The sequence below is a fragment of the Protobothrops mucrosquamatus genome, unplaced genomic scaffold, assembly GCF_001527695.2.
Source record: "Protobothrops mucrosquamatus isolate PMUCROS unplaced genomic scaffold, P.Mucros_1.0 scaffold10, whole genome shotgun sequence".
Classification (NCBI taxonomy): domain Eukaryota; kingdom Metazoa; phylum Chordata; class Lepidosauria; order Squamata; family Viperidae; genus Protobothrops; species Protobothrops mucrosquamatus.
In genome coordinates this window covers 813349-823917 of record NW_015386397.1, presented here as the reverse complement: position 1 = coordinate 823917, position 10569 = coordinate 813349, and the positions used below count along the sequence as shown (strand labels likewise).

At 37.8% G+C, this 10569-nt stretch overlaps 1 protein-coding gene across 2 annotated transcripts in view; it reads right to left on the bottom strand.

Annotated features, from left to right (window-relative positions):
• Positions 1 to 320: 320 nt before the first annotated feature.
• The window catches only part of COL1A1 (collagen type I alpha 1 chain), a 39540-nt gene continuing 29291 nt past the window's right edge, over positions 321 to 10569 (bottom strand). For both annotated transcript variants that reach the window (XM_015810410.1, XM_015810409.1), the window contains 12 exons: positions 9894 to 10001; positions 8357 to 8464; positions 7723 to 7776; positions 7462 to 7569; positions 6969 to 7022; positions 6564 to 6671; positions 5405 to 5458; positions 4923 to 5030; positions 4546 to 4828; positions 3627 to 3817; positions 3280 to 3522; positions 321 to 2274 (listed from right to left, as the gene is read on the bottom strand). In XM_015810410.1, the coding sequence (XP_015665896.1) occupies positions 2128 to 2274; positions 3280 to 3522; positions 3627 to 3817; positions 4546 to 4828; positions 4923 to 5030; positions 5405 to 5458; positions 6564 to 6671; positions 6969 to 7022; positions 7462 to 7569; positions 7723 to 7776; positions 8357 to 8464; positions 9894 to 10001 (1566 nt within the window). In that variant the 3' untranslated portion in view covers positions 321 to 2127. The remainder of the gene's footprint in view (positions 2275 to 3279; positions 3523 to 3626; positions 3818 to 4545; positions 4829 to 4922; positions 5031 to 5404; positions 5459 to 6563; positions 6672 to 6968; positions 7023 to 7461; positions 7570 to 7722; positions 7777 to 8356; positions 8465 to 9893; positions 10002 to 10569) is intronic.

The following is a 10569-nucleotide window of genomic DNA, read 5'->3' as shown; positions in this document are numbered from 1 at the left end:
GTCATGGCTTCTTCTACTGAGGAATATAGAAAGGAAGAACCTCTAATGAAAATTTACCATAATCCTTACAAATTTAGCCTCATGATTCCTTCTAAGAAGGCAGGGTTGGTATATTTCTTCAATGGTAAGTCTATCAGATCTGACCTGAAAAATATCTGGGTGACTATTTGAAGGATCTGATAGCCTTATTTAAAGGCTGTTATGCTTGCAAGTGTGGACATTTCCGAAATGTATATAAACTATGGTCCCACTCCCTCCCATCAGCCAGCACCCCAGCCATCTGCTGGCCTTGCATGACAGAAAAGTCTGAAGAACTGATATATTTGGATCATTTCACATGCTTTATTTCAGCAGTCAAAATAATTAAAAACATCTCAAATTATTATACATATACAAAATAGGTACAGAATCTTCGGTCGGTCATACTCCCTAGAACATCTGCCTCTTGTTACAGAGAAGAATGGATTTGCTTGAACTTGAACCCACAGGAAAAAAAGAAGAAGAGTTGAGATGACAGAGGTTGAGAGCAAAGAAGAGGTAGAAGAAAGGAAAAGGTTGTGTTTTTAGCAATGAGTGAGGACTATTGAAGATCAAGAAGAGTCAGCACAAGAATTTGCTTGTGGGGTAAAAAAAAGAAGGGGAGAAAAAAAGGAAGAGGGATGGTGATGGAGAAGACCTGGATGGATGGGAAAAAAGGCAAGTCAAAAAGGAATCCACCTGCTTTACAAGACAACAACTGAAAATTTTCAGACCTTGATCCCTTGCAGCAATGTTTAATTATTATTATTATTTTGGTCATCCTGGGTTTTTTTTTTTTTTTGCTTCTTAAGAAAATTAGCACCGTTTGAGAATTCACAAGTATCTTTGGGCAAGTATTTCTAGTCCCTCCTCTCTTCTAATACTTTCATTTCTATAGCACCAAACAGGCTGCTCTTAGCAACAGAATTTGCTTGGAGCAAAAGTTATTTTAAGTTTCACCACTTCAAAAATAATTCCATGGGACCTGGACATTATTAACATAGCAGGTTAAAAGAATAAAATAAAATAAAATAGACACAGTTAGCACCTTTTGCTAAACTTGGAACCCTGCCCTCTTCCCTGCGCCCCCTCAGCCTGATGATGGCATTGAAGAAAAAAAAACCCTCCAAAACTCCCACAAAGAACTTGGAAATCACAATTGTGAGGTAGCTGTCCATTACAATAATAATATACATTTAACATTACATTTTCTCTGCTTTCTGTATTAGCCATTTATTTTTCTTTACTTGTTCACCGACAACACATTTGTAGCTCTTAAACCTTTTTTCCCCATTTGTTCTGCTTTTTAAAAAAATAACCTCCAACCTTTTTTTGCAGGTATACCAGCATTATTAGCTGTTAACACTTGTCCAAATTTGTATTTGTGTTGAAAACCAAATACACTGCCACGCCTATATTTAGAAGTAGTTAAATTCCTTTCTATTGCCGGCTGAACAAAACAGAAAAAAAAACGCACTTACAATGGCTGAAAGAATAATCTTTTCCATGGTATTGTTCTGTATAGAAACAGATTTAAAAATGTAAAATTGCCAGCAGAGAAAGATGGCCTGTAAGGAAATTTTGAGGTCTTTTTTCACTTCCAGGTTAAAGGGTAAGTTTACAATAATTAGGAAGATGTTATGGGCAGGCTGTAAGACTAGTTTAGCATTGCTTTTTTGTTGCTTTGGAAGCAACAGATTCCCCTCCCCCCAAGAATTGTAGTTAATATTCAGGTGTTCGTTAGTTGGTACTGATTTTTATCATTTTGTAGGGTATCTATATATATATTTTTGGAATGTGCAAATTGTGATCCCAAGATATTACATGATTTTAAAAATGAAGAAGGTAAAATCAAGCCATTCTGTCTTCGGTGACTCTAATTTAAAAAAAAAGTCAAGCAAGTGGATGCACTTCCTTAATTATTTTTCAAAAGTCATTTATTTTTATTTTTTTTGGTTTAATGCTTTTTTTGTTTTTTTTTTAACGGAAACGAAAATAGTTTTAGAGATGATGGATAGAAAAAGACACAAATTCAAGTCCATGTGAAATTTCCTTCTTTTTTGGCTGTTTTTTATTTTATTTTTAAAACTGTCAGGTTTCCTTTGGGGTTTACAAGAAGCAGGCTGATCCAATATCAAAGCCGAATTCCTGGTCTGGAGCACCAATGTCCATTGGAGCCACATCAATGATGGGCAACCGGGAAGTTTTTGTTGTCTTGTATTCAATGACTGTCTTTCCCCAAGTGTTGGTGTGACTCTGTAAAGGAAATGAAAATGGTATGAAATTACAAATGTTTCTTGATGTAGTAAAAAGATTGTCATCAAGACATTCATCAGAGACTTGTGTTCTTTAATCCTAATTTCAAGTGCAAAGCAGCTCCCACCCCTAAGAATATTAGTCAAGACTTAGCTACAAGCATAGATATTTTGCTATTCTGCAAAGATCCAAATAAAGGACAGATCTTTATTTATTTATCTCAAATTTATTATTTTTATAAATAACCCAAGGTGGCAAATATACTCAGTACTCCTTCCTCCTATTTTTCCCACCATAACAACCCTGTGAGATGCGTTGAGTAGAGAGACAGTGACTGGTACTAAAGTCACCAACTGGCTTTCATGTCTAAAGTGGGATGAAAATTCACAATCCCCTGGTTTCTTGCCTGATGCATTAACTACTAGACCAAACTGGCTCTTTAAAAATTATCTTGAAAATTAGCAACATCAGATATATAAGATTATGGTCCTCAGCCTGAACCCAACACTAGAAACTAGTAGAAAGTTAAAGGTGCTACTATTATATCAAGGAACAACCATTTATTTGCAGAACAGGATCTCTTAATGGTTCAGGGCCTCCGACACTGAATGGACTGATGTTTTTTCATTATCTATTATATTCAAGTATCCACACTAATGGGTACAGAGATATATTTCTTCATACTGATTGAATTAATTGGACTGGCAAATCAGCCTTCATTTTTTTTTTGTTCAGAAGAGAGTCATTATTTTCCAGTCTTTGACTTGGTTGCTACTTATTTGCTGCCTTTTAATTCTTAAGATTTTCCTGGTATTAATCCCAGGTTCAGAACATGGAAAAAGTTTTGATGCAGAGAGAAGGAAAAGATTGGCCTTCCCACATATATAGCAGAATATAGCATATTCAAATATTTCTGCCTACGTCTAGGACAATTTCAAAAAGCAGGTGATGTCCCTGTGATTTGCTACAAGCCAGCTGCCCCATCTAAAGGACCTGAAGACTCACCGTGCAGCCATCCTCAATAACTGAATAGGTGAAACGGCTGTTGCCCTCTCCTCTCATCTCAATGTCATTGGAGCCCTGGAGGAGCAGAGACTTCTTCAGGTTTCCAGTCAGTTGGTCCATGTAAGCTATGCTGTTCTTGCAGTGGTAGGTGATGTTCTGGGAAGCCTCAGTGGACATCAGGCGCAAGAAGGTCAGTTGGATGGCAACATCAGCTGGGTTGGATCCTTCACTGCCATATTCAAACTACCAAAAGAAAAGAAAAAGTGAAATAATATTTACCTCATCTCCTGTAAAAATCCTTCCGTGACACCCAGAAACAACTTGTTGCTTAATGTTTCCTGTCTCACCTGGAAGCCATCGGTCATAGTCTCTCCAAACCAGACATGTTTCTTCTCCTTAAGGTTGTTGCTGATGTACCAGTTCTTCTGTGCAACAGTGGCCTGAGTTGGGTAGATACAGCTCTCTCCAGTCTCCATATTACAGTAGACTTGGATGGCATCCAGAGTGCAGCCTTGGTTGGGGTCAATCCAGTACATGCCTATTTATGGGAAAAAAATACATGAGTAATTTGACAGACAATGATCTTGGAAGGGACACAATTCTCATTTATTTCATCCTTTAAAGCGGACTGACTGGCTAACTCTATCTTCCTTGTTTCTTCTTTCCTATAGCATCTTCCCATGCTATAGGTTCTTTGTTCTCAAAAACTGTCCAGGTGGCCTCTCCATCTCCTAAAATATATGCAACATTTGATGGTGGTAGTGGTAGTGGTGGGGATATCTTCTGTACAAATAATGGGCCTAAGGATTATTGGCAGGGGCATGACCATGTGCAATAAAAGTAGATGTTATTGCATCACTTTCCACTATTACTAACTGACAGAAGAAAGAACATTCTAACTTAAGCTACTTCTCTTTTAAGAGCTGGAACAGGCCACAGTTGTTAATTTGTTGTAACTCTCTTGGAAAGAGAATCTCACTAAGGCAAATGCAGCTCATACTCTGCAGAAAGAAAATCTTAATAGAATTAATATTTATGAAAGTTCTGAATATTCTGTTCAAGGAAATAATTTCTTCCTGATCCCAGCTGAATCAATAGCTATGTTGTGAATAATGAAATAGTTAATGAAAGCATGCAAGAAAAAGATCAGCAGTGCAAAAAGAAAAAACAATTCTGACAGCAAAAGACAACATCTTCAGACCCAAGGATCATTCATAGCAGAAAATACTGTTCTAGAAACTCAGATATGATTTTTCCTGCACTTACCACTCTTCCATTCTCCGTGGCACATCTTCAGGTCACGGCAACTACGGGCTGGGTTTTTACGAGTTCCTTCAGGGCTACGGATGTTCTCAATCTGGAGAGATAGGCTCTTGAGGGTAGTGTCAACTTGCAGGTCACGGTCACGCATTACATTAGCATCATCAGCTCTGTAGTAGCGGCCACCATCATGAGCTTTCTCTTGAGGAGGTTGGGGCAGGAAGCTGAAGTCAAAGCCACCGCTAGGTGGGCCTGGGGGACCAGGAGGTCCAGGAGGTCCAGGAGGACCCTGCAGGAAGAATATGAGAAGAATAAGAATTAAAGGCAAAGATCTTTTCAACTCATTGTAGCTCAGTTATGATATTTCTAGAAATATTACATACAGCAGGGCCAACATCACCAGTACGACCACGAGGTCCAGGTGGGCCAATGGGACCAGGGAGACCATTCAGACCATCTTTGCCAGGGGAACCAGAAGATCCAGGGGGACCCTGTCAAGAAGAGAAAAATACATTATTAGTGAGCATTTGACATAAGATGGAAAAGCAAAAAAGCTAAAATAAGACACAGCCAGCTTGACACATCTAAGTCTCATTTTATAACATGATGCCTCTCTTTTCTTCTGAAATAATACCTATATGTTTTCTGAGCATTAGAATCCAATTCACCATAGAAATACATTTCTGATATTTGTCTCAACAAAATTACAGCCTTCTTTTTTTTCCCTCAAGTGGCTCTACTAGAATTTTATGTCATCCTCATCTTGCAATAATTCATTCTTTCCAGGATCAGATTTAAGAGATTTTAGGCCGTTCTCAGAGTTTCCTTATCCATCCTGGATGGTTATAACACACCAGATACTTACTCTTGGACCAGCAGGGCCAGAAGCACCAGAGGGACCTTGTTCACCAGAAGAGCCCTAGGCCAGAAAAGAAACGGTCAATTACCAAATCATCTGGATGGATAACTGGTTATCTTAATACAATGACAAGTGAGAAAGCCGAAGTCCTGACATTAACAATGGCTAAAAAATCAGTGAAATGCACCTCATAACGTTTAACATGAAATGTTGGGCTTTTTAATTGCCCATAATATTTCTCACTCTCTGGCAAATGGCTTGTCTCATGGGCCCAGGGAATCAATACATAGGCAGTGCACAAATACACATCTATTTGTCTGTATACAGTCTTTTGTGATCACCTAAATGCTTGAAGATATCACACTATGGAGGAATACTTTTCTGCACCAAGGGAGAATATTAACCAAATGCTGATGTTTTTAAAAGTCTGTATTTCTCTGCTAATTGGGTGGCCTCAAACCTGTCTATTACTATTAGAAAACACAATATGCAACACGTTTTGAGGTCTACTGCATTATACTGGTCTCCTACTGGCATTGACTTCAAAGTGGTAAATTTGAATTTATTAATTTGTAAATTGATTTGTAAAGAAAAAATAGTTGATGAGGGCAGATCGTTCTGGTATTGTTCAAAAGCTGATGTCCCTATAAGAGGAAAACTTGTAGAAGTAGTTTTAAAACCAAAATGATTTCAATAGGCAGCATTTCCTTTTAGAAACAAATTGCAATTTTTGTACAGTACAAATGCAGCTCAGTTGAGAACTTGCATCCAAAGCAGAAAAGTGTACACCTCTCTCTTCCTTGCTGCCTGTGCTCAGAAACCTGTCTACATTCTAAACATTGGAGGTTCCGTTTAATCATTTCTACAAAACGACAGCATTGAGTTAAACTCCTTAAAAAGATCAGAAAATTTGTTTGAATTATATTCTTTTCTAAACTGTGAGCATGAACAACTACAAAATCTATGGAGGTTTTTTTAAAGTTTACATTGTAATAAATTACACATGAATTCATATCTGAAATTTTAAGACAATGGGACAGACATGGGAATTGACTAATGTAATGGACTAACATAAAACCCATGATATATCCCTCCCATTTTTTTTAACCAACTAGAGCTAAAAAAGAGAGTTGAATCTTATTCTTGCTCAATTACAGGTACTCACAGGGGGGCCAGGGGGACCCTGAAGACCAGAGAATCCTCTGTGTCCCTTCATGCCTCTTTCACCTTGTTCACCACTCTCACCCTTGTCACCACGAGCACCTTGTGCACCCTGGGAATAGACCAGAAGAAAAGTTTTACAAATCCGTCTTTAACAAACAAAGCAAAACCTATTGATGGCATTTCTGTGTGTAGACATTTTCGATACTGAAAATATCGTTTGCTGTCTTATTACCCTAAGGCAAAAATAGCATATACTGTACGTGGACAACAACAAAGTCAACTACATTCATTCAGTGCTGTGCAATGGCAAAACTCTTGGAAAAACATCTAACATAATAACCAGAATAACTTTTAAATTATGTGGTTTTCTTTTGAGAAAAAGAAATATTTTGAAACTCCAACTTACAGCAGGACCACGAGCACCAGCAGGACCAGCGGGACCAGCAGGGCCAGCAGGACCCTGGAGAAAAGAAGAGAAGAAAATGTTCACATCATTAATTAAGTATCTCCATTTGCTATTCATTTCCTTGAGAAATCAGTCATTCTATGGGACTGTTTCTTTTCAAGCAAGAAGTAGTCTGAAATTGAATTATATTTTACTTTACAAGGAGCAAATCTTTTTTTAATCGCGACAGCAGCTTCAATTCCTCTTTTGTTTCCACAATTATGAGTCTAACTGGACATTTAGGGAAGAATCAATGACATTTTATCAATAAGAAAAGTAAGCTTGATCTTTGGAACATGAAAATCAATTGGAAATCAGTTGTTTTGGACAAATATTCTCTTATGCATATGGAAGCACAACTCTTGGAACAAGAAAGGATCAGTCTGGTGTTTGGAAAAAGATTTCTTTTGCTACATTTGAAACATGACACAAGAATGAAAAAAATGTTACTTACACTCTCACCACGCTCTCCGTTCTTGCCAGCAGGGCCAACAGGGCCAGGGGCACCAGGGGCACCAGGAGCACCAGGAGCACCAGCTGGGCCACTCTCACCACGATCACCCTATTTGGGAAAGGCAAAGGGAGAAAATCAGTGTGAAGTCAGCCCTTATTTCAAATATGATTTGGATATGATTTATTTGAATTTGATTATCTTTTAGCATTGGTAAGTTCTTGATACTTGGTATGTGATTCATGCAAATACCTAATAACTCACCTTGGGACCAGCAGCACCGTCACGTCCAGGAGCACCTTCAGCACCGGAAGCACCCTGTGAACCAAGAAAGAAGGGAGACAAATTAAGCAAGACAAGTCAGATTTGAACTTGAGCACAATAGAGAATTTAGAATCCTATCCTGACAAAGAATTCTCCAATGAAATGGCTCTATCCCGAGGCAAATAAGAGTATCCCTCCAAGGTCTCCAGCAGAAGTGTTTTAAACAGGAGTTTTGAATGCTAAAAACTGAATTCAAGATTTTCATATATCTAGTCATTGTCATTTCATATACTGTATCTGATCATTTTCTTTTCCTGAAACTCCCTTGTTCTGAATCCAACCACTGGTTCATTTAGCCTCCCACCTGTCTGATACTTTAAAGCCCTCTAAGGTCTCAAACACAGATCTTTCATGAAATTCTTACTGCTCTTTTAGCTAGAGAGTTTAAGAATTGAACTGGGGACATCCTGTATGACACTGAACATGTATTCTATCTCTGAGGGATGGTGAAGCTACACATTTCTAGTTTTGAAATTAATAGTAGCAGGTTTGATAAGAATAAACTTCCACAAAGGAATGAAAATGGTGAGGTGAGTTGGAAGCCTCAAACTCTTCTAGAAAAACGAACACACACCTCACGTCCAGCTTCACCAGGGGGTCCAGCCAATCCAGGGGGTCCAACTGGGCCAGGAGGACCACGTTCACCAGCGGAACCAGATGGACCTTGTTTGCCAGGCTCACCCTATGGATAGCAAAAGAGAATGCAATGCTATGACTCACAAGAACTGCTGTTCCAAAGAGAGAAAGGAGAATCAAATATTTTAGATTAACGAGAGATGTTCTCTAGTACTCAGTATCTGGGAAAGTACTAATAAAAGGATCTGTTCAAAATTCAAGGCATAAGATACACAGTAAGATACAACATTTTGCTGCCTGATTTGAAATTACTAGTACTTAAATCAAAATGCATAGTCAAGCAGCTGACTTGATCGTGGATGTTTCTTTTCTCTCCTAGTATATTAAATAGTTAAGCATTTGCTGCTTTTTCATGACAAGCTGAATCTGATCAAGCAAAAATCTCACTGTCTATTGGAACAACCAGCTCTGGGAAAGGTGCTTGAGCTTTGGATTAATGCAAGGCAAGATTGCTCACCTTACCTAAATTCTAAATCAGGTTGCATTCATGACAGGAAAAAAAAATCAACTCTGATTGAAAGATTTACAGTCAGAATTTTTGCAAGCAAATATCTCCCAAAATTAATTCCAGCTGCTGTTTCTGCAGCTGAAGAGTCCTTTTATGTTACTGTAACTTATTATTTAAAATGGAATTCCAGGAATTAGTGAAGTATATTTCTCAGAAAAGACTGGCCTCTCAACAAGGAACAAGGGCTTTAAAACCCAGAACTTTCATCAAATCTATTTTGATGGCCTACCAACATGACTGAGGTAAATACATGACTGGACAATTAGCCAGGATTGAGTTTATAACATGCTATGTTTTGTTAGCAGCAACAGGCCTGTTATGAGGAAAAAATGTTTTGAAACTTGAGAAGTCAATATTGCCCTGTGTGAAATTTTGAAACTATATTGCTCCTTCAGGTAATACTGCTACATATCTTTTTAGTGCAGCCTCTGTATGGAGGAAAATCTACCATTAGTAGAAAACAAAACTTATATCTGCAGCAATGCACATTAATACTATCGCAAATGGGGAAACAAACAAATCAAGCCCATTGCTATTGTGCATTATAAGAATGTGCAAAAAAACAGGAACTGGATTAAAAACACTCTTGCTTTGAGAGTTCAATTGCAACCCTAATCACTGCTCCTTGGAAATATATACCCTGCATATCAATTGTGTTTTTCATACAAACACGTTTAGCACAGTATTTTTGAAGAAACAACATCTAAACAAAAGGAAACCTTCATTGAGTTTGCCCATATTTATAAATTTATTGGTCTGAAGAAAAATCAAGTTAAATTTTTTTTTGTCCCTCATTTATAACTCTGTATATTTGTGAACTCTCCTAGGTCAGGAGATCTCAGATATTTTTTTCAATACTCTGCTTCTTTCTTGGAGATCAAAGTTTATCTCAAAGCTAAAGAATAAAAATGGATCTATATTACATTTCTGAAAACTTCAGATGTCTGAACTGAAGAGAAGTACTCACAGAGGGACCAGGAAGTCCAGGGAATCCTCTCTCTCCTCTTTGTCCAGGAAGACCAACTACACCACGTTGTCCAGCAATACCTTGTGGGCCAGGAGTACCAGGTGCACCCTATAAAACAAAATAATGTGGATTTTAGAAAAAAGACATAGGTTTACTGGGCAACCGGGTTTTTTTCCTTATGAGTAGTATGCTCTACCAGATTTCCCCACCTTGATTCTTCAATGATTTATGGACTGCACATGTTCTCATCTTTAGCTAACATCGCCATTGGACATTAATTTAGGAAAGGTGATGGAACTAGACCTCAATAACTAAGCAGCAAGCAGTTTGTTGTCTCTTCTATGACTGGATACAAGAATGTTGGAGGGCTTACATGAAAGAGAAAACTGGTGGATATCCTGATACTTTTTAACATTGCAAGTAATATCATTCTTTCCTAATTTTCCAACCTATATCCTTCCTAAATAGGAGTTCTCATCCTCTTGATGGCTAAAAGTGAAATTCCCTACAGAAGAGAGACTCTTTTACTACTGAGATTTTTAGGTGTCATGCTTTTTTATTCAAAACAACATAAGCAAACAAACTAGTAAATATAACTGTACAAAGAGAGGAAACCATTTTTTAAAAAAAAAAGGGTAATTAAAAAAAGCTAATTTGAATAGCTTTTCCAATTTGG